Raw genomic sequence first — 25,789 nt, 5'->3', positions numbered from 1 at the left:
TGGAGAACAAGAGGTATGTGCATAGCAGTGTATTTGTTAGTAGGTAACAGAGCGTGTCATGTTATGAGTGTAACGCGACGGAAGAAAGTGTGTTCAAGGTCATGCACTTAAACAACACGTACAATCATTTAATAGTAAATGTACATGGTATGAAAAACTAGTAAAATAAATACAAATAACATCAAAAACTACTTACAAATAAGCTTGTCATGCATGTCTCCACATGTTCAATTCAAGATGAATGATATAGAAATTGTCTTCTGTTTGACTCGTGTAATAACACTTGACAGCCTTGTGTTCGTCGGGGCATCAGCACTAATTTATCGTTGACGTATATAGTGAGTAAGACTGGTCCCATAACACCCTCTTGTACAAGCACAATACTTACCTGCTCAGTAGCTGATTCTACAGTGCTTAGCTTAATAATCCGGTACCCATCTCTTAGAAGTAACTTCAGCCATATAAACAGGATTGAGGCACCGGTTTGACTCCAGCATTATTATATTCGCTGTCAAATAATCACGCTGGTAATAATGTGGATATAAAAGCCGGAAATCAATCGAATTCCGCATAAGTGTACTTCATAAATGAGACTATAAATTAGGATACCAAAAATAGAAAGAGTAGCATTCGATTCTCGTGAGTTGCGTAAGAAACACGGAAAATAAAAAATATATGCAGATTATCACACACGTGTGAAGACTTGTGGTGTTTGCATGAACTAATATTTCGTTCACGGTCGATTTCGTGGTTGATTTCGAATTTGAAATACAAAATGTTCGTTTGTACTGACGGAGTCCTACCTGACTCAAACTGCCTTACTTGGGGGATACCTAGTCCGCATAATAATTCAAGTTCTTCTAACTACCATATTGGCATCTCTGTGACGCCTGTGATTGAACAGTTAGATATACATTCAAATTCCGAAGCTTTCGAGGATTATATTACAACCATTTTACAACCGATTTCGACTACAGTTAATTTTGGTTATGGCCGTTCATTTACTTACTTAATAGAAATTTCTATTTGAACAGTAACAATTTACATATTTCTCTGTACCGTTATGATCACTCGGTCACATGACGGACTCTAGATAAAATGTTGATTGTTTAAATATCAATCGACGATTTATTTCCTCCCACATGTATATATATGCTCAAATCATAGTGTCAGCTTTTGCATTGCCCTACTTACTTACTTACTTACGCCTGTTACTCCCAATGGAACATAGGCCGCCGACCAGCATTCTCCAACCCACTCTGTTCTGGGCCTTCTGTTCTAATTCCATCCAGTTCTTATTAATTTTTCTCATGTCCATCTCCGTTTCCCAGCGCAATGTGTTCTTTGGTCTTCCTCTCCTCCTTCGGCCTTGAGGATTCCATGTGAGGGCTTGCCTTGTGACGCAGTTGGGTGCTTTCCTCAATGTGTGTCCTATCCACTTCCAGCGCCTCTTCCTAATTTCTTCCTCCGATGGGATCTGGTTTGTTTTCTCCCACAGTACGTTGTTGCTAATAGTGTCCGGCCGACGGATCCAAAGTATTCAGCGTAGACAACTGTTAATAAACACTTGTATTTTCTGGATGATGGCTTTCGTAGTTCTTCAGTTTTCCGCCCCATACAGTAGAATTGTCTTGACATTTGTATTGAAAATTCTGACCTTGGTGTTGGTTGACAGATAGTTGTTTTGAGTAACAGATGTTTTTCGATTGTAAATATGCTGCTCTTGCTTTGCCGATCCGCGCCTTCACATCTCCATCAGATCCACTGTGTTCATCAATGATGCTACCCAAATATGTAAAGGTTTTTACATCTTCCAAATCTTCTCCGTCAATTGTGAATTGATTGATACATGCTGTGTTGTATCGGAGAATCTTAATTTTCCCATTGTGTATATTGAGACCTACGGATGCTGAGGCTGCTGCTACACTGGCCGTCTTCTCCTGCATTTGTTGTTGCGTTTGGGATAGAAGGGCCAGATCGTCTGCGAAGTCTAGATCGTCTAAGTGCATCCTAGATGTCCACTGTATTCTCTGCTTCTTTTCAGATGTTGATGTCTTGTTGTGCACTTATGCGATTTGACTATAAATTTGCCTGTGTAATTACGCGAAGACTTGTTAGCCTTGTATTGCTCTGAAATCGAACTACAGAGAGAACAAACTAATATTTCATGCGATATTCGTCAGGAAAGTTGGAGAAAATAATTGGGGCAGCACAACGGATATAACTGTATCAAATGCAACTCAGAATTACTGTGAGACAAAGCTTCTAATGAATCAATTTGCAAGATCCATTTTGAGTGTTTTGTGTGTTGGTGAAAATCCCTCCATGTATATACTTGTGCTTTGTTCCTATTGATCCCCTTAGTTGTACATTGTTGTCTTTTGATTACATTTGAATTGTTAATACTTGTATTTTTTATTATAGTTTTTGTTTTTCTTACGCATTCACTAAGTTTGTGTTTCTTCCCGAACTGCATCTGTGTTGTTTTACTGGACACTTGTTCTTGGCGGTAGCCATATTGATTTGCTCCTCCTTTTGTGTGTTCTATCCAGTCAGGATAGAATAACGTTCATTTGTTGTGACTGGTAATTTTCCCTCATCTTTTATCAACTCCTTTATTTATTGTAATTTAGATTTATTGATTGAACAATTATTGGTTGAATAGCCGGGTGGTAATATTTGTTTAGGTAACGATTCACATTTAAATTTATGATGAATTATAGAACCGCTATTTACCCGATTACTTGTTTTGATTTCGACGGAAAGGGCGCGTGTCTAACGTACCTGGACGGTTATTCTTCAACATCCAAACCATGGTTTGGATTCTACAGTTCTGAACAATTATTACTTGGCCGAAATCCTTTGGCAATCGTTCGCGGATTTTGGTTATCGTTTCCGGAAATAACTGGTCGTTTCGCTCATAATGCCAACTAATCGTCGAAGGAAATCAAGCTCAAAGTTCGTTAATGTTAATGAAGAATTCCCCATTACCAAGCAAGTGCCTTTTGATGTCCTTAAGTGTCATGGTTCAGACTCGAATAGGTTTGGTTATCATGGTAGTGACTCTAGTCCTTATTCGATGACAGATGACGTAAAAATCTTAGTTTAAAGGAGAAGCAAAGGCTTGAATTACCAGGAAAGAGCATGTTGCCTATAGCGCCTGTTGTTGGTCCAGAACTACCAAAGGTTGAATTGAGTTATTTCGATGGACAGCCAAGAGGATACTGGAAGTTTATAAGGCAATTTGAGACGTATGTAGCATCAAGAGTCACCGATGATAGCCAACGTTTGCTCTATTTAATGCACTATTGTAAGGGCAAGGCGAAGACAGCTATTGAGGGTTGTGTCATGATGGAAGCATCCTCTGGTTATAAGAGAGCAAGGGAAATTCTAAAGCGTTTGTTCGGACAGTCTCATGTAATCGCTCGAGAAACATTAGAAGACCTATTCAATGCTGTTAATTTTGATTGTACTGACGGGGAGCAACTATCAAACTTGGCCATTAAAATGGAAAACTGTGCTATGGTCTTAGAACAGATGAATTATACCTCTGATCTAAATTCTTTAGTTACTTTGGAAAGAATAGTAAGACTATTACCTCAAGTTATGCAAGCCCAGTGGGCGAACCGGGTGGATGAATTGACGGAAGATAATAGGGAACCGACTTTTGACGAGCTTACCCAATTTATAGCATCCCGCGCGAGAGTCGCTAATAGTAGGTTTGGACGGTTAGCGAATCGTCCGAGAAAGGGACACAACTTAAAGACAAATTGTCACTTGCAATTGGAGCAGGAGAGTAACTCGAGAGCTAAATGCAGGGTGTGTTCCCAGGACCATGCTATTTATAAATGTCCAAAATTTTTAGCGCTTACCGTTCAAGAGAGATGGTCTCAAGCAAAAGTTAATGGCATCTGTTTTGTCTGCCTTAGGCAAGAGCATAAAGCTAATGAATGTAAGCTGGCAAAACGTTGTAACGTTAATGGTTGTGAGAAGAAACAGCATTCTTTGCTGCACAGCGAAAATGATAAACCTGATATCCCGAATTGTTGTGGATTTACTAAATCCCTAAGTAGCCAAGTGTGCTTAGGAATGATTCCTGTACGGTTGATGTTGGGAAATGCCGAAATGGTGGGTTATGCTTTGTTGGATAACGGGTCTGATGTAACGTTGATAAAATCGAGCTGTTTGAGGTATCTCGGGCTGAAGGAAGACGAGCGTCAGTGGTAGTAGAGACTGTGGGTGGTAATAGGACAATGACAGTCACAAAGACCCCTTTTGAGGTATATTCTCTAGATCGGTCCGAACATGTTACGATTGAAGGAGCTCTGATTGTGGCAGGTATGCCAGGTCATAAGCCAACAAGGTCGGCAGTGAACAACCTGGTTAAGTGGCCACATTTAAGGGATGTACCAATAGATAACCTAGACTCTGAAGAAGTTCTACTGTTGATTGGTTGCAACGTACCAGAAGCACACTGGGTGTTAGACCAGCGGTTGGGTAGAAGAAAAGCCCGTACGCTGTGAAGACGTTGCTGGGGTGGGCGGTCTTCGGACCTGCGTCATATCCCGAATATAGGAAAAGAGTTGTCAGCCATACCAGTAAGATAAAGACTTTGGAGAACGAAATACGTAAACTTTATGATGTAGAGTTTTCTGATGTTTATTCAAATGATAAGTCAGTATCAATAGAACATAAGGCCGCTATAAGGAATGTGGAAGAGGGCACACGCTTCGAAAATGGTCATTTTGCAGTTCCTGTACTATGGAAAGTGAACTCAAATATGAAAGGGAGGAATTATGAAGTGGCAAACAATAGACTACAGAGCTTGAAGCGTAGATTGTTGAAAGATGACACTCTGTATATCAAGTATACAAAGGGTATTGAAAGTAATTTTATTAAGGGCTATGCGGAGAAGATCCCTGAAATACAATTGCAACCTAGTTATCGCCACCGGTGGTACTTACCTCACCATGCAGTTTTAAATCCGAAAAAGACAGCGAACTTTGCCTTGAATAAGACGGCCCAAATATTCTTTGACAGTTATGATGGTTAGGTTGTAGATAATGTCAAGAATAATTTCTATGTTGATGATTGCTTGATATCCATTCCCACTTGTGATCAAGCAAAGAGTTTCGTTAAGCATATAAGTGAATTATTATGTAGAGGAAGTGTACAGAAAATGGCTGATCTTGAATATTGGTTCAAATGTCCTACTTTATTGCATGGCGAATTTTATATAACAATCACTGACTGTCCGGAACATACTCCTGACGCTATTGAGTTTAGAAAAACTGCTGTGGTTAACTTGAGTAGTATAAAGCACAACATGTTACCTATTCTCTCTTATTATTCCGAGTGGTTGAAATTAGTCAGAGCTGTAACCTGGTTTAGAAGGTTCATCGAATTCCTTATGGTACTTCATTCACCAAGTTGTAAAGGATCCGTTCATCTAGGATGTTTAAAGGTTAAGGAGCTTGACATCGCCAAGGGTAAGAATTTATTGGTGGTTCAAAGGGAAGTGTATGGAAAATTATTTGGTGGATTTAGAAACAGCAGTTAAGTAGTAAGTCGTGATGATGTGAAAGGTTTATCACCGATAATGCTTGATGGGTTACTCTGTGTTACAGGTCGGCTAAGCTACTCAGAATCCTTGAATGCCTTTAAACATCCAGTAATTTTACCCAGTCGACACTTAGTGACGGAAATAATAATTAGACATTGTCATAAAGAACCAGGACACATAGGAAGGTCATTAGAAAAAGGATATAGATATGTGTTTACTTGTTTGCAAACATGGGCAGTACATATTGAAATGAAGTGTAGTTTGACTGCTGATTCATTTATAATGGCCTTATTACGTTTAATTGGAAAAAGAAGGAAACCTCCGGAGATTAACAGTGACAGTGCGTCAAGCTTCGTGGGGACAGTTTCTGAGTTAAGGAAGTTTGTGCAGCAGTCGAATCAGCAGAAGATAAATATTGAATTGTCAGCAAGGCCCTCATCCAACAGCATGGGTGAAGTTTGGGGAAGAGTGATTAGGTCTATACCACGACTGTTATTGTTGATCACCAGAGAACAGGTAAAGCAGGTCTCCTTGAAGCTTCGGGTTAGTCTTTTTTGTTATTAATGTAGTTAGGTCGAGCAGGCGTACTGCTGTAAGTCCCACTCGTTCCTATAGTGTAATATGTTATATAATGAACCATGACCATAGGCATCAAGGTAGCTTGTGTGGTATGGAGGTATTTTGGGGGCCGGTGTAAGGTCCATTTTGAATGTTTTGTGTGTTGGTGAAAATCCCTCCATGTATATACTTGTGCTTTGTTCCTATTGATCCCCTTAGTTGTACATTGTTGTCTTTTGATTACATTTGAATTGTTAATACTTGTATTTTTTATTATAGTTTTTGTTTTTCTTACGCATTCACTAAGTTTGTGTTTCTTCCCGAACTGCATCTGTGTTGTTTTACTGGACACTTGTTCTTGGCGGTAGCCATATTGATTTGCTCCTCCTTTTGTGTGTTCTATCCAGTCAGGATAGAATAACGTTCATTTGTTGTGACTGGTAATTTTCCCTCATCTTTTATCAACTCCTTTATTTATTGTAATTTAGATTTATTGATTGAACAATTATTGGTTGAATAGCCGGGTGGTAATATTTGTTTAGGTAACGATTCACATTTAAATTTATGATGAATTATAGAACCGCTATTTACCCGATTACTTGTTTTGATTTCGACGGGAAAGGGCGCGTGTCTAACGTACCTGGACGGTTATTCTTCAACATCCAAACCATGGTTTGGATTCTACACAATTCCTTATAAATTGCTCATGTTGGTTTACCAAATATGAGTTGTCCCAATGATTCGCATATTTTTGATGGAATTCCTTGTAAAAATGAGCTGAATGAATCAACATCTGATGCAAATTTGATGGACGCTGATGTTCCTTGTAGATCTCCTAGAATTACTGCCGGTTCCAAGCCCGGGTAAAGTAGGAGGATTGGCACGGGGTTAGCAATCTTATTCTTTAGAAAACGCTAGCCAGAACTAACATTTTAAAACACTTAAACTCTGCCCCGGGAGTTGAAGAGAGAATTATAACACCTAATGATGAAAGCCATAGGCAATATGGCCTCTCATTTTGGTATTCACTAACTTACCTTGTGAAGAAAGTGTGTTGGACTCACTTGGCACGATCTACTAAATGTGTAGCCATATGAGATCACTTCTAAGGTGTGGCTCATTAATATAGATCAACCAAACATTGTAACATGTAGGTATTATTTACATAATGTATTCATTGAAAACTGAATGGAAAATGGGGGTTCATGATCGCGAGATAGGACGTATTTGCCGAAATTCTCTGTGACAGACACGACATTATGGTAGAACACTAAATACAACAAAGTATTACCGCACATGAAGCGCATGGCATTCCGCTTCCATTCAAAAACGCCCATATCTCTACAACACTGAGAAGTGCTACCTATATTCTCGAAAACTGAGGTCATCAGAAATCAAGTTGAAGTCAACAGCCGAAGAAAAGACGTGTACTAATAATTTCTGAATAAGGAAGGTATGATATGCAGTTCGGTATCGAATACACATTAGCTAAATAGATTTTTAGCAGTTCAATGTTATTTAAAATGTAATGCGTTGCACTATCCTTACACATTTTAGTGTGAGCGAGCATTTATGTGTTTCTTGTAATGGTTAGATGAGTGTCCAACGAACTCCCTGAGGTTGCTCCACCTAATCTTTATGGACTAGGTGATTAAGTAAATGATTCTAGAGCTACGCTACTTAAAGTGATATTCGGATCTAAAAAATACAGAAAGTTGATAATGAGAGGTGGAGGCAGTCTGAGTGGATAAGGGGTTTTATTCGAAAAGACTTTCTCAAAATAAACTGATACTAGAGTCAAAAGCCGGAGAGAAGGATCTCATGATAATAAGTTTTAAGGTGATGAAGTTTTGGGAGCAGATGACTTACTACGGATGGTGTGCAACACGAAGCTACTTAAATGGTCTTTGAATGACCTACGTTCACCCAACAAGCTCTGTCTTTATGTAGTGTTAAACTCTACCTCACAAACGTCACACTTTCAGGGATGGACAGAACCTTGATTAGTAAGAAAGAAACACTGCTCACTGGAATATTGCCCCGTGAGAGTGAAGTATAAAAAGTGATTCCCGCCTGAAATTTAAGAGGTAAGGAATGTTATTTATTATATAATACTTCGTGTAAGTTGAATCACGGTTCTCATGTCAAATTCAACATTTCGCCCTATATCATAAAGTGACCAAGACTATGAAACTATAACGTAAATGTATGACTGAATGAACTGAAGAATGGAGTTACTAGATAGATTATTTTGATGAAATCTTGTCAGTGCAGTCACAATGTGTTCAACATTACGGGAACTTAAAAGACGACGAGGCCTGACTCAAGTTCACAATTATCATTGATAGTAAATTCACTAACCCACCATTACCTGTTCACAAATACCATGAACGATCCCTTAAAAACCACGAATTTCCGCAATGTTTCAATGGAAACGTCTACACCACTTGCCGTACAAAGGAAGTAATGTTGGAAAGAGTAAGGTTATTAGGCGCTGGTGAGACTAAGTCTTAATATCGGAAGGTTAAAAATGCTTGTGCTAAAGATCTACTCAAGTCCAGAAAGGGGTCTGAAGCAATGTTTGTTTAAAATAATACTGAATCTTCTCGCACGAAACGCACGGTGAAGAAAGGGAATTTATCCGGACTACATGGAGATGGTGCTGGCACACCATTAATGTAAAACGATTACGACAAGCTCAAGTATTCTTAGGCTACTTTAGCAGCATAAGTATGGTATAGGTATTTTACTTTCAGGAACAGATAATACCTGATACTTCTGCTCTAGATATTACGACGATCAAAAATGTTATTTCTTATCCGACAAATACCCTTGGTGTAGTCAAACTCATGGGACGGTAGTAGCTCTTGAGTTATATTATTCATTACTACTCAATAATTAAAGCGAGTTTTATCTTTAGAACAGGTAACCGTGTGTACATGAGAGCTAAAATCGCACATCTTGTAAAGATACTAGGCAAGATCATTCTCCAAAACGTTATTTTAGTGTTTGGGAAAGGTTAGATCATCTCTGAAGATCAGAATGGCTATAAAATAGATTATTGACGTCTCAGTAAGCTATCATTGCGTTCTGAGGGGTCAGAAGTTAACCATACATATCAAATTTACTAACTCCGGCAAGGCTTTTGATAAAATCCTACCGAATCACCGTCTACATTAGACACGGTTGGAGTAAGTTACGATTTTTGTTTAGTTACATGCCAACGGAGAGTACGGATTAACTCTAAGTCATCTAGCCCAAAAACCATGTCTTGTTGATTGATATAGAGTACAGTTTTATGACCAATTTTATTCTTCTTATATCCTTATGAATTTTCTAGTCTCTTCATGATCAGCCTTATCATATACTCAAGATATAGATAAGAGTGTGGTGAACGACATCTGAGATTGAGAAAACCACTTCAATTATTCAGTCCGAAATTGCACAGTTCTTTCGTAAAATGTGAAAAACTACACAATAAATACATATTTGCAAATCTTCCATCAACTGTCTCAAACTCCATCGTTCCTTCATTGCTTTTACAATTACTCTCTGTTTGCATTACTATTCTCTTCAAACCGATCCTCTTAACCTTCTGTTGCCTGGCATTCCACTTCTGACTTGTGTTACATGTTACGTATGTCTGTCGACAAATGCATCATACACCACAGTAGGGAGCGAATATTTCACAGCCTCAAAATAACATGTTCGAAATTAGGCAGTTACTGATTATTGCTCCCGAGTGCATTATAATGCATGCTTGTGGCTCAAGAACAGATACATGTTTGACTGATGCCTGTAATATGCATGTGGTTAGGGCATATACTTATCTAAGGTCCGCTGACATCTGAGACTTGTAAACCAATATTTGTTGCTATGTTTCAGCTGCTGAATGTTTAAGTAGACTTTAATCACTGCGTAGATGTCATGACATTTTTCACCCTGTTTACAGTGGCTGTTCGAACGAAACTCAAACTTCTTCACCTATCCACTGCTTAATAAAGACAGATATGTTGAGAGAGGTTTAGTAAATAAATCTATTCTCCACGTCATGCAGAAGGAATAAAAAAGACATTTTCGCTGTTTAAGAATTGCCCAGTCGTAAATTTCTGCTGTCTTCTGGAACAGAGAATTCACAAGGATACTCCCAACCGTTCGCATGTCTGAAATAAGTTACCTGCTAACCGTGTACCATCTTGTCCATCGAACTGTCAACCAATAGAATTCCTAACCTCGACATGCGGCTGAAGCCTAACTTGCCTATGGATTTTGAAAAAAGTTGAGCCCGCTGGAATATCTCCATCATTAGGATTAACAGGCCATCCTACCATTGACCTTTCGCAAGCTGGAACTGTATATTTTGGAATATGTGAAGTAGCAGGGATATATTTCTGCAAGGTTACTCTGTCCGAGAGTTTGTGTTTTGGCACCAAATAAATATATTCTGTGGCCTTAACTCAAATACCACATTTACTTATAGTAATATGTTTCATCTCAAAAACCTTTGGATTCCAAACATTATTGTAGAAGCACATTTGTCATAGCAGAAGAACCTTATCTTAAACTGTGTGTTAACTATATGAATAAAAATCAGTTGAATGAAGGCTGAGCATGAATCGCAACGAACAATAAGTCTGCTAGGATTGTATGACGATGATTCAAGATTGAAGCCACTTTTAGTCATTCGTGTGTACCGCTCTAGTTGAACGTTGTGTGTTCGCGTGTCTTCATGTGGTAATGCCTCCAAGCCAGTATCATAAGCCGGAAACTGCATTGACTAAAGCAAGAGGTATGTTGTAAACGTCCTTGCAAAAATTACATTGTTCGACGCGTCATGTCCCAGTGGGTTCCTTCCAGTTCTGGGAATCAACCGCTAGCCATACAAAGCTGAGTGATTGTATAGATTTCCAGTTGAAGTCGAGCATTTACATTTTTGGTGTTTGAACAATTACGTTAACTGTATTCTATCATATGGGACACCGAGGCGTACGAAACCAGTGACTAATCACAGATTTTGCTTGTTGAGGATATTTAAAAACTTGCACCATGAAAAACGTTTAGATTGTTAGCGTTATTTATTCTTTATTAAATGACGAGCTTTTTTCGAGACCAGTTAAATGTCATTCTGCTCGTAGCGCTGTCACCGACGTGCAAACATGTTGCGAAACTCGAGGCAAATTGTTGACGTGTGTTCAGAATTTGTGAAGCTCTTGAAATAGTTATTAGGGCTTCATTGGTTATTTTCAGCTTTGCGTACTACTAACCCAAATGAATAACTAGAATCCTCAGGAAAAAAATTTAAACCCAGTGGTTGACACAATTGTAATACACATTTTTATGCTTTACGTTACATTATGTCCTCAGACACTGCTGCAAAAGTTATTTATCTTGTTGGTTAAGAGACGTATAACTTAGTGCTCGAGTTCTAACTATCTGCTGCAAGTTGTGTGGTGACCTGAAACATTTATTCTTTTTATAATCATAATATAGCTGTAAAGAACTAAATAGTAAAATACCAAAAGGATGTGATGTGCAAGATTAGAGAGGAAACACAGTTTCTGTGAGTGCTCTCGAGACATTACTTAGTCTGTAACAGATGATGGTCATTATCTGGAGATAGTTCATAACCACTGCATATATAAGAGCGTCACGAACTGACGCACCCTTGAAGTCGTCACTACTAATCTGCTATCCTTAGTTCAACACTATGAGGTGGCTATTCATATTTTGTAACCAGTTCTATTGGTTCTAAATCCCTTAGTATTCAGAAGTAAATCAGTCTTGGATAATGTTGACTTCGTACGAATGTATAGTGATTCTAATTACAACAGGCGATTGTAGCAGCGTTTGCTGTGCTGGAAGTATCTAGTTTCTATTGATATTTCCTGCTTAACTAAGACTATTTAATTGTTAAAATCATCTACATTAATTATTGCATTTGTCTATGTAAGTTATTAAGGAAGATCAGCATCTTTTATCGTTTGGACCATAGCCGAAGTTGAGTAACTTGTATGTCAAGTACATGTTTATAAACTCGACTGTGACGTAGATTATATGTTGAAAATATTTTAACCACCTACCTTGAGACATGATGGATGGGGTACAAGTGTGTTAAAGCAAAGCTAATTGCGGTCAAAAGAAGATAGTTTTTCTATAAAGTCATCGATTATCGGATTAAGCTGTGTAAGGTGTCGACTACTTGCTTGAGGCAATGGTTATAATCAGTGATTAGAGACCGTGGGTAAGGTGGCTCAAATTTGGACACAGTGACGTAATTACATTTATATGATTTGATTTCAATTTTGAGATTTTACACTGTGCCACTGAAAAATTCCAATTTGCCAGTTTTCTCCATTTTAAGCCATCTATATATTTAGTCTTACCGTATCAACATAAATTTCACTATTATTCGTGCTATTACACTACATGTTCCGTTAAATTCACCTCTACGTTAGTTTGTTAGGGGAACTCGACCTGTCAGGTCATCTGTTAACGTCGATCTGTGATAGCACCTATCTTCGCTCAAAAATAGAAAATCTTGTTTAATTAGTGCTAACTTTTGATATTTTTCCCGTAAGCTCAAGGTACAAATAAATGCCTGGTTACTCTGGTTTTTTTTCATCGTGACTGCCATACAAATGCTCATTTTCATACATTTTACGAGTGAAGCAGTCACCAATTTTAAAATTTTCCGAATTTTAGTAATACAAAAGACGTTAAGATTAGTATTGTACTTTTGCATGTTGTGCATACGTGATTTCTATCTTTAACAGATTGGTCCGTAAAAGCGTTATTGCACTTACATTATTCTGTTTTCCGTTTCCGTTTGCTTCGTGGGCTAATTTGACAAACATCCTCTCAATTAACATGCATTATATATATAATTAACATTTCCTCCTTTTTATTAAATAGAACTTATAAAATGTGACAAAAAGTCTAACGCTTTGGAAATTTTGTACGAAGTGATGCGAGTTAGACGAACTAAACAATGGCAAAAGGTCTTAGAAGAATTAATGATGCTGTTTGTTGAACTTTGTGTAGAACTCCGTAAGAACATCCACTTCAGAAAAGCAATTTATACGTACAAAAATATGAGTGTTATGGTAATCTCTTTTCCATCCTTAATATTTTTATCCCGCTAATATCTATTAGGAAAACACTATTTCACTCGAGCAAGTTATTCGTTATTACCTGAACCAGATAAAAGGTAAAACTGAAGAAGCTCAAGAAGTGTCAAAGAGTGCTATCATGGAAATTGAGGATTTGGATGTCCTGGAAACTCCAGAAAGGTTTGTAGGTTGTGTGCATTTAGTTCTTCCTTATGTTTTTTCGAGTTTCATTATCATGCAATATATTTGTAGTATGAGTTGGTACACCTTTTTACCTAAGGACTGTAAGACATGGTTGGTAGTAGTAGACAACATAAATATCTTCGGGCATTTTCATTGCATTCAATCTTTGAGGAAATCACTTAATGATTTTCATATAGTTGTTTTGGACCTCGAGCTCTTGTAGTAGTGGAGCAGGTCATATTCCGAACATACACTGAGAATTAGTTGGTTACTACCAACACTCATATGACCAACCTACCTGAGGTATGGGTAAAATCCAAACAGGCTGTGACCTTAAATTCAGTGACAGAAAATGGATCAGCGGTGGTTTAGTAACTAGAAGCACTCAGCTTATAATCAACTGGTTACATTTGCTTTGGCCCGCGAGAATATCTATTATCACTAATCCTCACAAGTACTGTGGCTAAAAAGCGAACAACCTAAATTAGATACTTGGTAGGTGGCTCAGGGGTCACAGGCCCGAACCCTGCTCCACCTTAGATTTGAATAACGAGGTAGCATCACTATCCCTCACATTTAGTATGGCTTGGAGCCGTGTACGAACCTATACCTAGTTATAAGTTGGTAATAATTATTATTACTACTGAAACAGCTGACAAAAATGATCAGGAGACAATATGGACTTGCGTACTGCCATATAAATCAGTGATCGGAAACAGAATAATGTATCGTTTTTAGTTTTCATTACTACTCAAAGACTAAATTTATGAAAGAATTAAGTTTTGCTTGCATTTTCTACGTGTTGATTTGAGTGCTTGTTTCCTATTCTTTCCATTGTATAGTCTCATGTTAAATGCAGTTAGTATGGAGGGTACTCAAGACCGATCTGCTAGAACGATTTTGATGCCATGGTTAAAATTTCTCTGGGATTCCTATCGTTTGGTGCTAGATTTGTTACGTAGCAATTCGAAGTTAGAAAAGCTGTATCATGAAGTAGCTCATGATGGTAAGTCTTGGACATTACTAACCACTTTTTCGTACACTTTACAGCTTATAACTTCTGCTTGAAGTATGGTCGAAAGACGGAATTCAAAAAGCTGTGTGAACTGGTATGTTAATTCTTCATTTAACCATCACATTATTTTCTTTATACTTATAAAAGATTCGACAACATACTCAGAAAGTCCAGAATCAGTTACAACCTAATGCACCTAATGCTATAAATTTGAATAATGCCGAAACACAGACATTACACTTAGAGACTAGATTACGACAGTTAGATTGTGCTATGGAACTAGACATGTATAACGAAGCTTTTAAAACTGTTGAAGATATTTGGAGTTTTATGATGATTTCACGAATACATGCTATGCCTTCATTAATGACCAATTACTACTCAAAAACAGCGGAACTTTTTCGACGATGCGGTTGCCATTTATATCACGCTGCTGCTTTACACAAACTTTACACGTTATATCGTGATCAGAAAAAGAATTTAACTCGTGAAGAACTATCTGATCTTGGATCTCGTGTACTTTGTGCAACTGTTGCCATTCCTTTGCCAAATGCGAAACTGAATGCTGACAAATTCTTATCTGGCGAGTACACTATTATGAAGCAGAAAACACTTGCTGGACTTTTGGGTAATTTATTTCCAATAATTATTCGTAACATTTCACTGAATTCTAGGTCTCATTCAAGTACCAACTCGTCAAAGTTTAATACGTGATCTGGTTCGTCATAAAGTGCACACTGTTGTCCCGTCAAATTTAGCTAAGTTGTACCAAGTTCTAGAAGCGGATTTTCAACCTTTGAAACTTTGGGAACTTGTTCAACCAGCACTTGCCCATATAACCACCTGTTCAGATCTCCAAGTGTACATTACGCAACTGCACGATGTTATCGTAGCAAAAACACTTCTACAACTATCTCAAGTCTATCAAAGCTTGGATTTCAACGAATTTTTCAAACTATGTCCATTCATGGAGCCTATTCGACTTGAAAGGATTGTAATTGAGTTGATTCATAATTTGGAATTGCCTATTCGAGTCAATCATTTACAACAAGCGATTTTCTTTGATAAATTTACAGATCTGGGAATAAGTCAATGTGAATATGGTGGACAGTTAGTATCACAGGTATATTATGCTACCAGTTCCTTAATATTTAGTAAAAAGTTCATCTGAATGACTGGTATGAGTTTATGTGTACATACAGATTGATTTGTACAACGCAAGTTTTAATCTTGTTCCGTCTATTTGCTTAACGTATATAATGTGAACTTCAACAAGTTTAAAAACTAATTAATTTCTAACGTCTCGTTCCATTCTATCGATTCTCATTGTTTTACGCGAATATTCTTTGACCACTCACGTTATCTAGGAGTATAATATCATGTTATTTTTGTAGACTCTTGTATAGAAATTTAGATGTTATCTAACAAAGAAAAGCATGAACAAAACCACTATCCATTGGTCCTTGATACCAACAAAAGTTGTCTACTTACAAAATATAATTTACACCAAATATACGAGATTACACGTCCTATCCAGTGAAAAAAATTGAGTCTAAAGAAAAATTGAAAAATGTATCGATGCACTGTGTTTAATTTCAAGCCATATCATTTGAGTTCTTCAGCGATAGGTTGCAATTTCTCCTCATTCCCCAACAAGAAAGCTTATATTTCTTGATAACATTCAGGAAGCAATAATTCTATGAACTGAGACCTTTTTACTCCTGGCCTTTGTAGAATTTATATCTAAACAGTTTTAGTCGATAGTAGTCTATTGAGCCAATGATCAATTTTTTATTCCTGATCAGTACCCTGCGTCTAAGGTTAGCACGACTTACTGAGTTCATTGATCGCAAGTATTATGCTTAAAAATATCCATGACCAAACACTAAAAACCTAACTAAGTTACCTACCCTTCGAAGACCTTCGACATTTATAAAATAATACAAAAGCAAACTGTTTTACGTGAATACTTCCTTTTTAACGGATAGATATGTTTCTCTTTATCTCAGGTTGTCAAAGTTGGTAAAAACCAATAAGTTTTTATGTATTCCTGCAAAAGTTTCTTAATGTAATCAAAATTGATAGGGCCCCTAATCCATCTACATAGCTTTTTGGAAGAATGGTAATCCCAACAACTTTCGAATTCGGACCAAATCATGCATTATCTGAATTTGTTACTGTTTAGAAATAACGAAATACAAGAAACAAAAATAATGAAGAACTAAAAACTCAACTAGTGCAAGATTCACTGTTTAAGTGTTGATAAATGTTTACACTACGAATATTTGTCTAAAATCATATCACCTACGTAGTAACTTACTGATCGAGATACTTCTTTTTCAAGCAGTAGATTACGGGCGGGTAAACTAGTATTTAGCATCAGTCGATGAAGTCATTGATAATCTGTCTGAAACGTGTTAGTAGATTCAGACTGCATGGTTGGAGTCCGCGCTATTGTCGTAACTAATGATTGGATACGTTGTGTTACATAGCACATGGTCGGCTGTAAAAGCTCGGATGTATTCAATGTTTGTTTTCAAATACGTACACTTCTTTCATTCCGCGAATTTATTATTTCTTTCTGAATCATTTTACCTATGCATAATCTTATTAACTATTCTGGGAGTCTTATTGGTTTTTTCACCTTGTGTTAATATGTGACAACTTGAACCGACCCACATATGTGCCAGATCCTCGGTTATGTATGGCAGACTGACTAGTAAGCTTCATGTTCATAACTTTTCGCTACCTACGTTATTTTGGATAGGTTAGTAGTATCACCTTGCCCTTATGTAAATATCAAACGAATTGCATCTATGGTTCTCAGTTGCTGATTTTCTTCCCATCTTTAGAACTCCAGATAATATGGTTTATTCATGATGTTAGATGTCCCCACTATTACAACTGATTAGCCATTGACCAATCACTTACAGGTATCTCAGTCCTATAGGTCATTTGTGATTCGAATATCTTGTTAGTAATATCTCAAACTATGAAGCTAGGTGACGAGGATTTGAATTCACGAGGGATCTCCAGTTCCCTTAAGGTTCTAGGTGCACTTTGCTGGTGAGTACCAATTAGCACGAAACCTAGACCCAAGGTTTCCTACTGGGTACCCAACATTAAAGTCTTTTGTTTCACTAGCCATTGTAGACTTATGTTTCCGATATCACATATTGTTTAGTGAATGCTACAAACTACTTTTGCACTTTCGAGAGTTGAAAGTATCTGGTATACGTCGATTTAAATTTTGAGCGTTTTCGTATGTAAAAGTGTTTTTGATAATGTAGCTTTATTTTTAATTTTTTTAGTCAACCCATGTAAATGACCCAGACAAGTTGTCTCGTCAACTAACAATGTTTGCTCAAGTGATGCAACAGATAACTGATATTCTGGAAGTTGGTCAGTCTTTAGCTAATTGTCGACGTGCACTTGTTCAAGATTACCGGAAAAATGAAAAAGTCTTACGCAGTGAATTGCTTAATCGACGTTGTTTAATCGAAGCCCGAAAGGAAGAGATTGAGACGTATCAGGGTAAACGAGATCAGGTAATTTGTTTTTACTAAATAAAAAAGATGGTCCTTTGTAGTTTATCTTCACTAAAATAGTAAAAATACTTGAGCGTTCTTTATTTTTGTTTGCCACTCTAGTATTACAGCATTGTTGAAGCAAGACGTCAAGCGGAACAAGAGCGTCTATTAAAAGCGGAAGAAACCAATTTGGCCAATGAAGCTATACAACGTGAACGAATGAAAACTGAAGATGAGAAAGCTCGTCTAAAATTACGAATGGCACGTACTAGTTTGAAAATGTTCTTAGATTTAAAAATTGATACAAAACTTGATTTAAAAGAGTTAACAGAAGAACAGCTTGAAAACTTTGATGCAGATAAACTTATTAACAAGCAAGTATGTTATTCTCAGTATTATTCATTTATAAATTAACCTTCTATGTGTTACATGTGTTTGTCGTTTTGCAAAATTTCCGGGAAATGCTCTTAAAGTATTGACCACTAGACTAGTAAAATTATTTCCTGGAAAATCAATACACCCTTGTTTACTCTCGGAATTCGAGTTGTTATTAAATCAATTATTTTTAGGGGGTTACAATGTTTTTATACTCAGTCAATGTTGGATTCTAAGTGAGACTAATCAATTGACCAAAAAATGAGTTTTGATCAACTGAAATAATGTAATATGTATGCTTATCTACTGACTATCTAGATGCTCGATGTTTGTTGGTATATTTATAGGTCGAGAGAGAGCTAGATGTGGCCAAATTAAAACATATCATTAGTCCATGAAGACACTGACTATTAAACTGAGCCCTGTGGGTAGGTTCAGACTATCTGGTTAGAGTCCACGTGATAATCATAATCTATGGTTAGAGACATTCGGTGATGTGGCTCAAAATCATTCACAATTGTGCAGGTGCCTCTATATATTTGTCGTTCTTCAGATCCTAAATTTCTAATCAACAGAAGTTTATCAAAATTCGAATTAAAAAAAGCTTAGTCTCTCTTCGCCTCCTCTAATTGTTGGTTTCAGTTACGTTCAGCGCTCTTTTGGTAGCATGAAATGAATTGTTTTTATGTTTAGTTTTTTATTACAAGTGTTATTTCTTGATTATAAACGATTATGTATTGGGTTGACGGCAAATGTTGTTGATGAACAATTGTAGGTTTTCTAATATGAATGAGACAAATCTGAACTTGACTAAACTATACATCTTACATGCAACATTTTATTAATTATCCGCTGCCAATGTAAGATGGAGTGTAAGAAAAACTAGATATTTGAGCACATCTTAGCATATATAGTAACGAAAGCGTGACTTTGAGGCATGCAGAAAAGTAGTGACAACTAATCAGAAATGGATAATGGTCATGTAATAAATTAAGTTAAGAAGAAAGCATTCGCGGTTACCGTTATCTGCAAGACTTTAAGATTATTAACAAAATTTGAGTTATCCCGTGATCACCTTAGCAACAAATGTTTTACATTTTTTCCATAGTCTTATTTTCCAATACATATGTCAATCGGTCATAATCAACGTAGAACTTGGCACATTTGCACATCGGCTTAAGTTGCCATACCTCATTGCTAAATCTCAGTGTAGTAGGCATAGTAACAGTATTAACAGTAGTGAAAAAAACCAGGCATCGAAGATTCGATTCGGAAAGATAAAAACAAATGAGGGATTTATAATCTTCGGATTTGAGAGGGAGACAAAAAATCGGATGCACCTGCACCATCGTAAACCATTTAGACCCATGTCAACCAAATCCTTTAATCCTTGATTACAATAATCACATGGACCCCAACCGAGTTGTCTGCACCCATCTACATGTGTTATCGGGACACAGATTGGATCAAAGCATGCTCAATGTATGGTTTCGTCGGTGCACACTGATTGGCTAATTCTTATCAAATCAGCGCTAGTCGATACTCAGATTACACTCTAGAATCTTCTCATGTAAAAAAAACTATAAATATTCTAGCGTTTTTTCTATTGTGTTTCTTACTTCCATCTAACCTTGTTATTTGGAATATAATCTCTTTCCTGTTCAACCGTGTTCTGATTTGAGAACTTATCGAGTGAATTGGTGTCCGAGAATACAAAGCAATAGGAATGGCTTGGTTTGTAATAAGAGAGACTTATAACAACATGACTCAGTCCAACAATGAATAAAGCTTTAATAAATAGCAGTAATTTTATTGTTTGGCGTTTGTCTATGGTCAAGATAATTGTTATTTTCCTACTTTAGTTTTAATCATTCTGTTTGTTTCTCATCGCTCAGAAACAAGAGGTGAAGAAAAAGCGAAAAGAACTAGCGGAGAAGGCTAAAACAATGGCGAAAAAATTGGACTATTATACACGTGCTTGTCGTATTGAAGAAATCCCATTGTTACAGGCAAATATTGAGCCGGAAGCTATTGAATCTCGTGAATTATTTGAGCAGAGTGTCAGAGAAATTGAGGAGCATTCGAAAGCCGAGCATGCACGACAATTGAAAGAACGTAATCGCTTGATTCGAATGAAATCAGATGTCCAGGTATTCGTTTTGTTGCATGTTCGTTTCTGTTTTCAAACTTCGTAGCCAACTTGTTCATAGCTGTTGTTTTAACTTATTTTGCAAGTACAGATGTGTGTCCTTGACTTTGGGCCACACTTCAAGTCTTATTGCTAGTAGTACTTGCCCGGTTGCCGAAATTGAAGTAGATAGAACACCGTTTAAATCTATGACTTAATGGCTGAAAGTGGAAAGCCCCAAAATACTAAGTAATCACTCTACTATTGTAAATGCTAGCTCATAAATAACTTCATAGTGCTAGGAAAAGTGAAATATCTAATCTACTGATAGTTTTATCTTGAGTGATAATGTTTGGTTGTAGTACATGTCCCCGAAATCTTTTAACGAGTGGATTCTTGAAAGTTTACGATAAATAAATTGCTCCTGTTAACTCGTTTTTAACACCATTTAAATAAACAATCATTCTTTTTTAAGTCGGATATTCAAAATAAAAATTCACTATTTGGTTGACTGACTGTTTTACAAATTGTTGTTACTTGTTGATGCTCCTTGTAACAGATTTTCACAATTGAAGCAACTTATGGTCTAATGAAAAGCTTATATATTTCAAAATACATTTTTAAACTGTCTTGTTAGCTTACGTTTAGTTGTGAATGTTAATTCAAATGGTCTTGTTTTTAATGTCTAGCTTAGAACAGTATATCCAAGGTTTAAAACCCGATTCACATATTTTGCTCGGTTCAGTCAGTTAGTTAGTACCGCTCACCTAAGGAGTTTGGTTGAAACCTGTGTAACTTCGTATTACAATAGTCTTCAACAATCGGGAAACAAGAAGCCAAGAAAGAATGAGTAAAATGCACAGCTTTTCGTTCTGTTATACTTTATGGTTGTAAAACATGGCATTCAAAAACAGGATATTTATAGGTTAATAATGTTTGATCATCGGTCTCTGACAGAGTGAGCTATTCCGAAGTTAGACGTAAAGTAATAAGTGACGGTATATTCTTTGGTAAATCAATGGACCTCCATGAACTGAGAAGACAGTTGGAACATGTTTCGCGTACGTCAAACGATCACCGACATCGAACCCCGATGTTTGCTGGTGTATTAGTAGATTAAAAGAGCTAGGTGTGTCCAAAGCAAGACGTCGTATCAGCCCATAAAGTCATCGGTAATTAAACTAAACCATGTAGGTATGTTTAGACTACGTGGTTGAAGCACGTACAATTATCGAGATCAATAGTTTGAGGCTTTAGCCGACATGGCTCAAGACCAGTTATGATGGCCCAAGTGTACGTACTTTTTATCTTGAAGTCCTGCTTCCCTTCATATATATCTTTCCATCGTCTTTTCAAGCCATATTCTTAGTCCTTACACTTTTGGAGTCGAATGCTCAATAAATATTCGCATTGATATCATTTCGATTTCCTTGCTATTTGTCTTGCTGTGCTGATACGATTGAATAATTTAAACTACCACAAATTTGTGCCTAGTTCTACATTAATACTAACCGACTGAGTGTAGGAAACTTTAGTGTGATAGAGCAACATGTTACAAAAGTTTCATGAAATAAATCATAAGTGGCATACTTGGTTTCGAGGGTTCTGAACTTTACTCATCACTAATACTACCAAAATGTCGTAAATACATAATAGTTGGGTACTTTCGTTGTGTTTACTGTCTTCGTTAAACCTTATGAAGTATCTCAAACGAATATCGTTTATCTACCAAATACTACTACAGAGTGTAAATAAGGTATACGACTGATCGAAAAATTCTTTCTGAAGATAAAACAGTCTCGTTATCGAATCAAACAGTTTGTATAATTTCAAATTTTTTGAAAATAAATCCACCTTGTACTGGGCATTAATAAATCATAGAACTTGTCACACTTTCTCATCACTAATTTAATGATAGTATCAAACATTTGGAACTATTTTCCACCGAAGTTCTAGTTCCATAAAGTACAATGTGATATGAACTCATTTAAGATTCCTCGATCATCATTTTTATCGCTCTGATGCTTCGGTGATAGTTCAGATATGTTTGTTTACTATGTACAATTGTAGCGTCTTGTTGGTCAATTAAAAGAAGCTCGTGATAATCGGTATAGAGCTAAGTTGGCAGAATGGGAGGCTCTGTGTGACCAAAAACGATCGGAAAGATTGGCTGAAAGAAGAGCTAAACATGAGGCTGAATTAGAAGCTGAGGCACGTCGTCGAGCTGCACAAGAAGCAATTGAACGTGAAGAACAGAAACAACGTGAACTAGCTGCAGAAGCTGAACGTCAGAAACGAGAACAAGGTATTTCATTTTTCTTAGATTTTGTTTAAAAAATACCAAATGTTGGATTCTGTGTTGTTAGACTTTAACTAGATATAACTGAGATCCCACGTGAATTTGTATCACTAGTAGACCCAAACGCTTCTACCATGATTATTCCTATCAGAGTTAAAACAAAAGTCAAAACATAAAGCCCTAATCAACGGACCAAACTTGGGGGCAAAGGAAATATGAGTTTCCATTTATCAATGTGCGGATTACATTGTATAATATGTGTTGTTTAATGTTACCATAAGGAGTGAATTGGGTGAGTTTGTTTTGTCCAAATCGTCAGTGACATATAAACAGTTACACATTAAAATTGTACATAAATAAAAACTTATAATTAGTCATGTGAATTAGTGTAAAATAATTAATAAGTTTAAAGTGGCACGCTTATTTGTTAAATGAATGAGTGTTCAGCCTTAAAACATATCTGTATATGCTTGTACAAAATTCTTACGCAAAATCGCTACATGATTACAGATTTGTGTAGGTGTCTTCTCTCCAAATTCAAAGTGAATCGTATCAGGCTTCTAAAATTGTTTCTGCTAGGTTTGAAGCGGTTATGAGTTCACTTAGTCTGCGAATAAAACAAAGACTTGTGACCAAAGACCAATAACTGGCTATTCTGTTGCGTCCCATACCCGCTTACTAGAGAGAGAAGTCGAAGTTCGAATGGGGAAGTATATTCCGCAAACTGCCAGAAACGAGCGATCACAACAGACACAAATCAAAACGTATATATACAGAATAAAAACGTCCTTGGGAAGCGTTACAAAATAACATACTAAAAGACACAACGGACCAATAGCGTTTAAGATTCTCCCAAGTGGGAGATACGACACGAATGTGAAAAGAGCGCTTTTCGCGCGTAAACAAAGAAATTCAAATTTTCTAAATAAAATTACAAAATTAGGTCCTTTTCCAACTGAGTTCTGGGGATCTAACGTCCCCAACAGTTTCACATTCAATCTTTCATGTCAGGATCAAATTCAATTCGTTGATCATTCGTATATGAGGATAACCGTTCGTTTTCGTTATTCAGTAAAATTGCTATGCCAGCCATTTTCAAGTACTCCGTTCGTTTAGTGTCTCAATGCTACAGTGCAATTCTCATTTGGGACACTACTCTGTAGTGTATCTTGACTTACCGGATCAAAATAGCAAATAAAGTGGAAGTTATGGAATCATTAGTGAAAATTACCCTCTTCTATAGCATCCACATACTCAATGAATGAAAAAGAAACTAAATATTACACAAATACTGAATATTAAGAGGTAGATGCCCCTACAAATTCACGTATGCATATCTTAATTATTAGTTTGAAAAATAATTTTCCTGATAATAATTCAACGATAACATTGACTGTTATCCTTCATTCTATTCACTTCACCTATTTTTTATTGTTCACTTATCTCTTATTTCTTAACAACTAAAGTTAGTATTCTTTAACTGTTTAATATTTTGATATTATTCTAACTTAATCACCCATCAACTTTGTTTACTTACGCCTGTTACCCCTCGCGGAGGAACATAGGCTGCCCACCAGCATTCTCCATCGAACTCTGTCCTAGACAACCCTTTTGATGTCTGCTTCCAACTCTCAACGCAATGCGTTCTTTGGCCTTCTTCTTTCCCGTTTCCCTTTGTTAACTTTGTTTATAAGTAATATATTGTTGTTTGTTCACAACGTCCGGTATCGTAGAGGCACAGAATTTATCATTCTCAACTTTCAATAAATCCTGGTACTTCATTTGTCTATAATAGAATTAACCAATAGGTTCTATCTATTTAATTTTAAAGTATATTTTAGAACGGTTTTATCTCAATATCTAGTCCATATTATATTCACTGTAATTGATATATTCCTGTTAACGACATAGACACTACATCACACCTGATCAATATTAACAGTTTCACTTTAATCTTATCAAGTTTTTAGATGATAGGGTAATTAATTACTTACCCGTATTACGTCTTATGGAGCGTAAGTCGAAGCGATAGACTAGACTAATATATAATATTCAGTTAACAAAATAAACATTATCCATTAATGATAATAATTGTTAATTTTACTGACTACTTACGCCTGTAGCCCTTCTAGGGTTACTATCAGTTTCAAGTCCGGATAAAGGAGGGTTGGGCATGAGGTCAGAAACCGTGTCCCGTAGAAAAAAAACCTCACTAGAAAAACACTAACGAGAATAAATTAGTTAAAACATTTTCCGATTGATAAGTAGTCTTTTATTATGTTTGCACTGCTTTTCTTTCCTCCTACTTCTTTCATGGATATATTATAGAAGCTAAAGAAGCGGCAGAACGTGAGGCTGCTCGAATTGAGGAAGAGTCCAAGGCATGGACACGTGGAGATATTAAAAGAGGTTGGTATTTATTTCGAGTTATGCTTTTCTTTTATTTTTTGCTGACTTGCTGATATTCTTTATATGAGAAACTATTAAATTCAATAAAGGTAAAATCTAATGTGTAACTTTCTAAGTCAAATAACATATCAATACGAAATATAATTACGCCATGTATTCATTTGGGAAATATCGAAGAAAAAACACTTCAACTTGTCATTCACTGTATTTTAAATAACAACTTTTTCCAAGAAATTAATGTCTTCCTCACTTATAAGAAATCAGTTTGTGGGGTTGAGAACCTATATCACCTAACACGGCTTGGTCATGTATCACGCATGCCTGAACATCGATTACCACGGCGCGCAATGCTGACTAGTGTCGGGGATGGATGGTAAAATGTTAGGGGCGGCCAAACCAAAACGTGGAATCAGTCCACAAAGTCACTAACTCCTGGTCTGAGCCACGTTGATAGATGCAGACTACTTGGTTGGGGTCCGTGTAACTAGCGTAACCAATGGTTGAAGACTGAGTGACATGGCTCAGAATCAATCACAATGGCGTAGATACGTACACTCTTTCCTTAAACCATAAGATTGAAATTGCTTCATGCCTTTCTTTCTACGAACTAGTTTTTGTTT

The 25,789-nt window shown here is 36.7% G+C and overlaps 2 protein-coding genes across 3 annotated transcripts in view; both read left to right on the top strand.

Moving 5' to 3' along the window:
- Positions 1 to 2,472: 2,472 nt before the first annotated feature.
- On the top strand, positions 2,473 to 5,279 carry MS3_00000156 (uncharacterized protein). The gene is made up of 3 exons (XM_051208039.1): positions 2,473 to 2,585; positions 2,634 to 2,687; positions 2,724 to 5,279. The coding sequence occupies exon 3, from the start codon at positions 3,145 to 3,147 to the stop codon at positions 4,225 to 4,227; it is 1,083 nt and encodes a 360-aa protein (XP_051070025.1). The 5' UTR covers positions 2,473 to 2,585; positions 2,634 to 2,687; positions 2,724 to 3,144; the 3' UTR covers positions 4,228 to 5,279.
- A 5,535-nt stretch (positions 5,280 to 10,814) lies between these two features.
- The window catches only part of EIF3A_1 (Eukaryotic translation initiation factor 3 subunit A), a 32,474-nt gene continuing 17,499 nt past the window's right edge, over positions 10,815 to 25,789 (top strand). For both annotated transcript variants that reach the window (XM_051214000.1, XM_051214001.1), the window contains exons 1-12: positions 10,815 to 10,910; positions 13,034 to 13,224; positions 13,274 to 13,410; positions 14,256 to 14,419; positions 14,464 to 14,522; positions 14,576 to 15,056; positions 15,103 to 15,551; positions 17,740 to 17,976; positions 18,079 to 18,336; positions 20,229 to 20,483; positions 22,532 to 22,766; positions 25,089 to 25,169. In XM_051214000.1, the coding sequence (XP_051070023.1) occupies positions 14,278 to 14,419; positions 14,464 to 14,522; positions 14,576 to 15,056; positions 15,103 to 15,551; positions 17,740 to 17,976; positions 18,079 to 18,336; positions 20,229 to 20,483; positions 22,532 to 22,766; positions 25,089 to 25,169 (2,197 nt within the window). In that variant the 5' untranslated portion in view covers positions 10,815 to 10,910; positions 13,034 to 13,224; positions 13,274 to 13,410; positions 14,256 to 14,277. The remainder of the gene's footprint in view (positions 10,911 to 13,033; positions 13,225 to 13,273; positions 13,411 to 14,255; positions 14,420 to 14,463; positions 14,523 to 14,575; positions 15,057 to 15,102; positions 15,552 to 17,739; positions 17,977 to 18,078; positions 18,337 to 20,228; positions 20,484 to 22,531; positions 22,767 to 25,088; positions 25,170 to 25,789) is intronic.

This window comes from Schistosoma haematobium, chromosome 3, assembly GCF_000699445.3.
Source record: "Schistosoma haematobium chromosome 3, whole genome shotgun sequence".
In the NCBI taxonomy this organism is placed as follows: Eukaryota; Metazoa; Platyhelminthes; class Trematoda; order Strigeidida; family Schistosomatidae; genus Schistosoma; species Schistosoma haematobium.
This window is presented reverse-complemented; position numbering and strand designations above follow the sequence as displayed.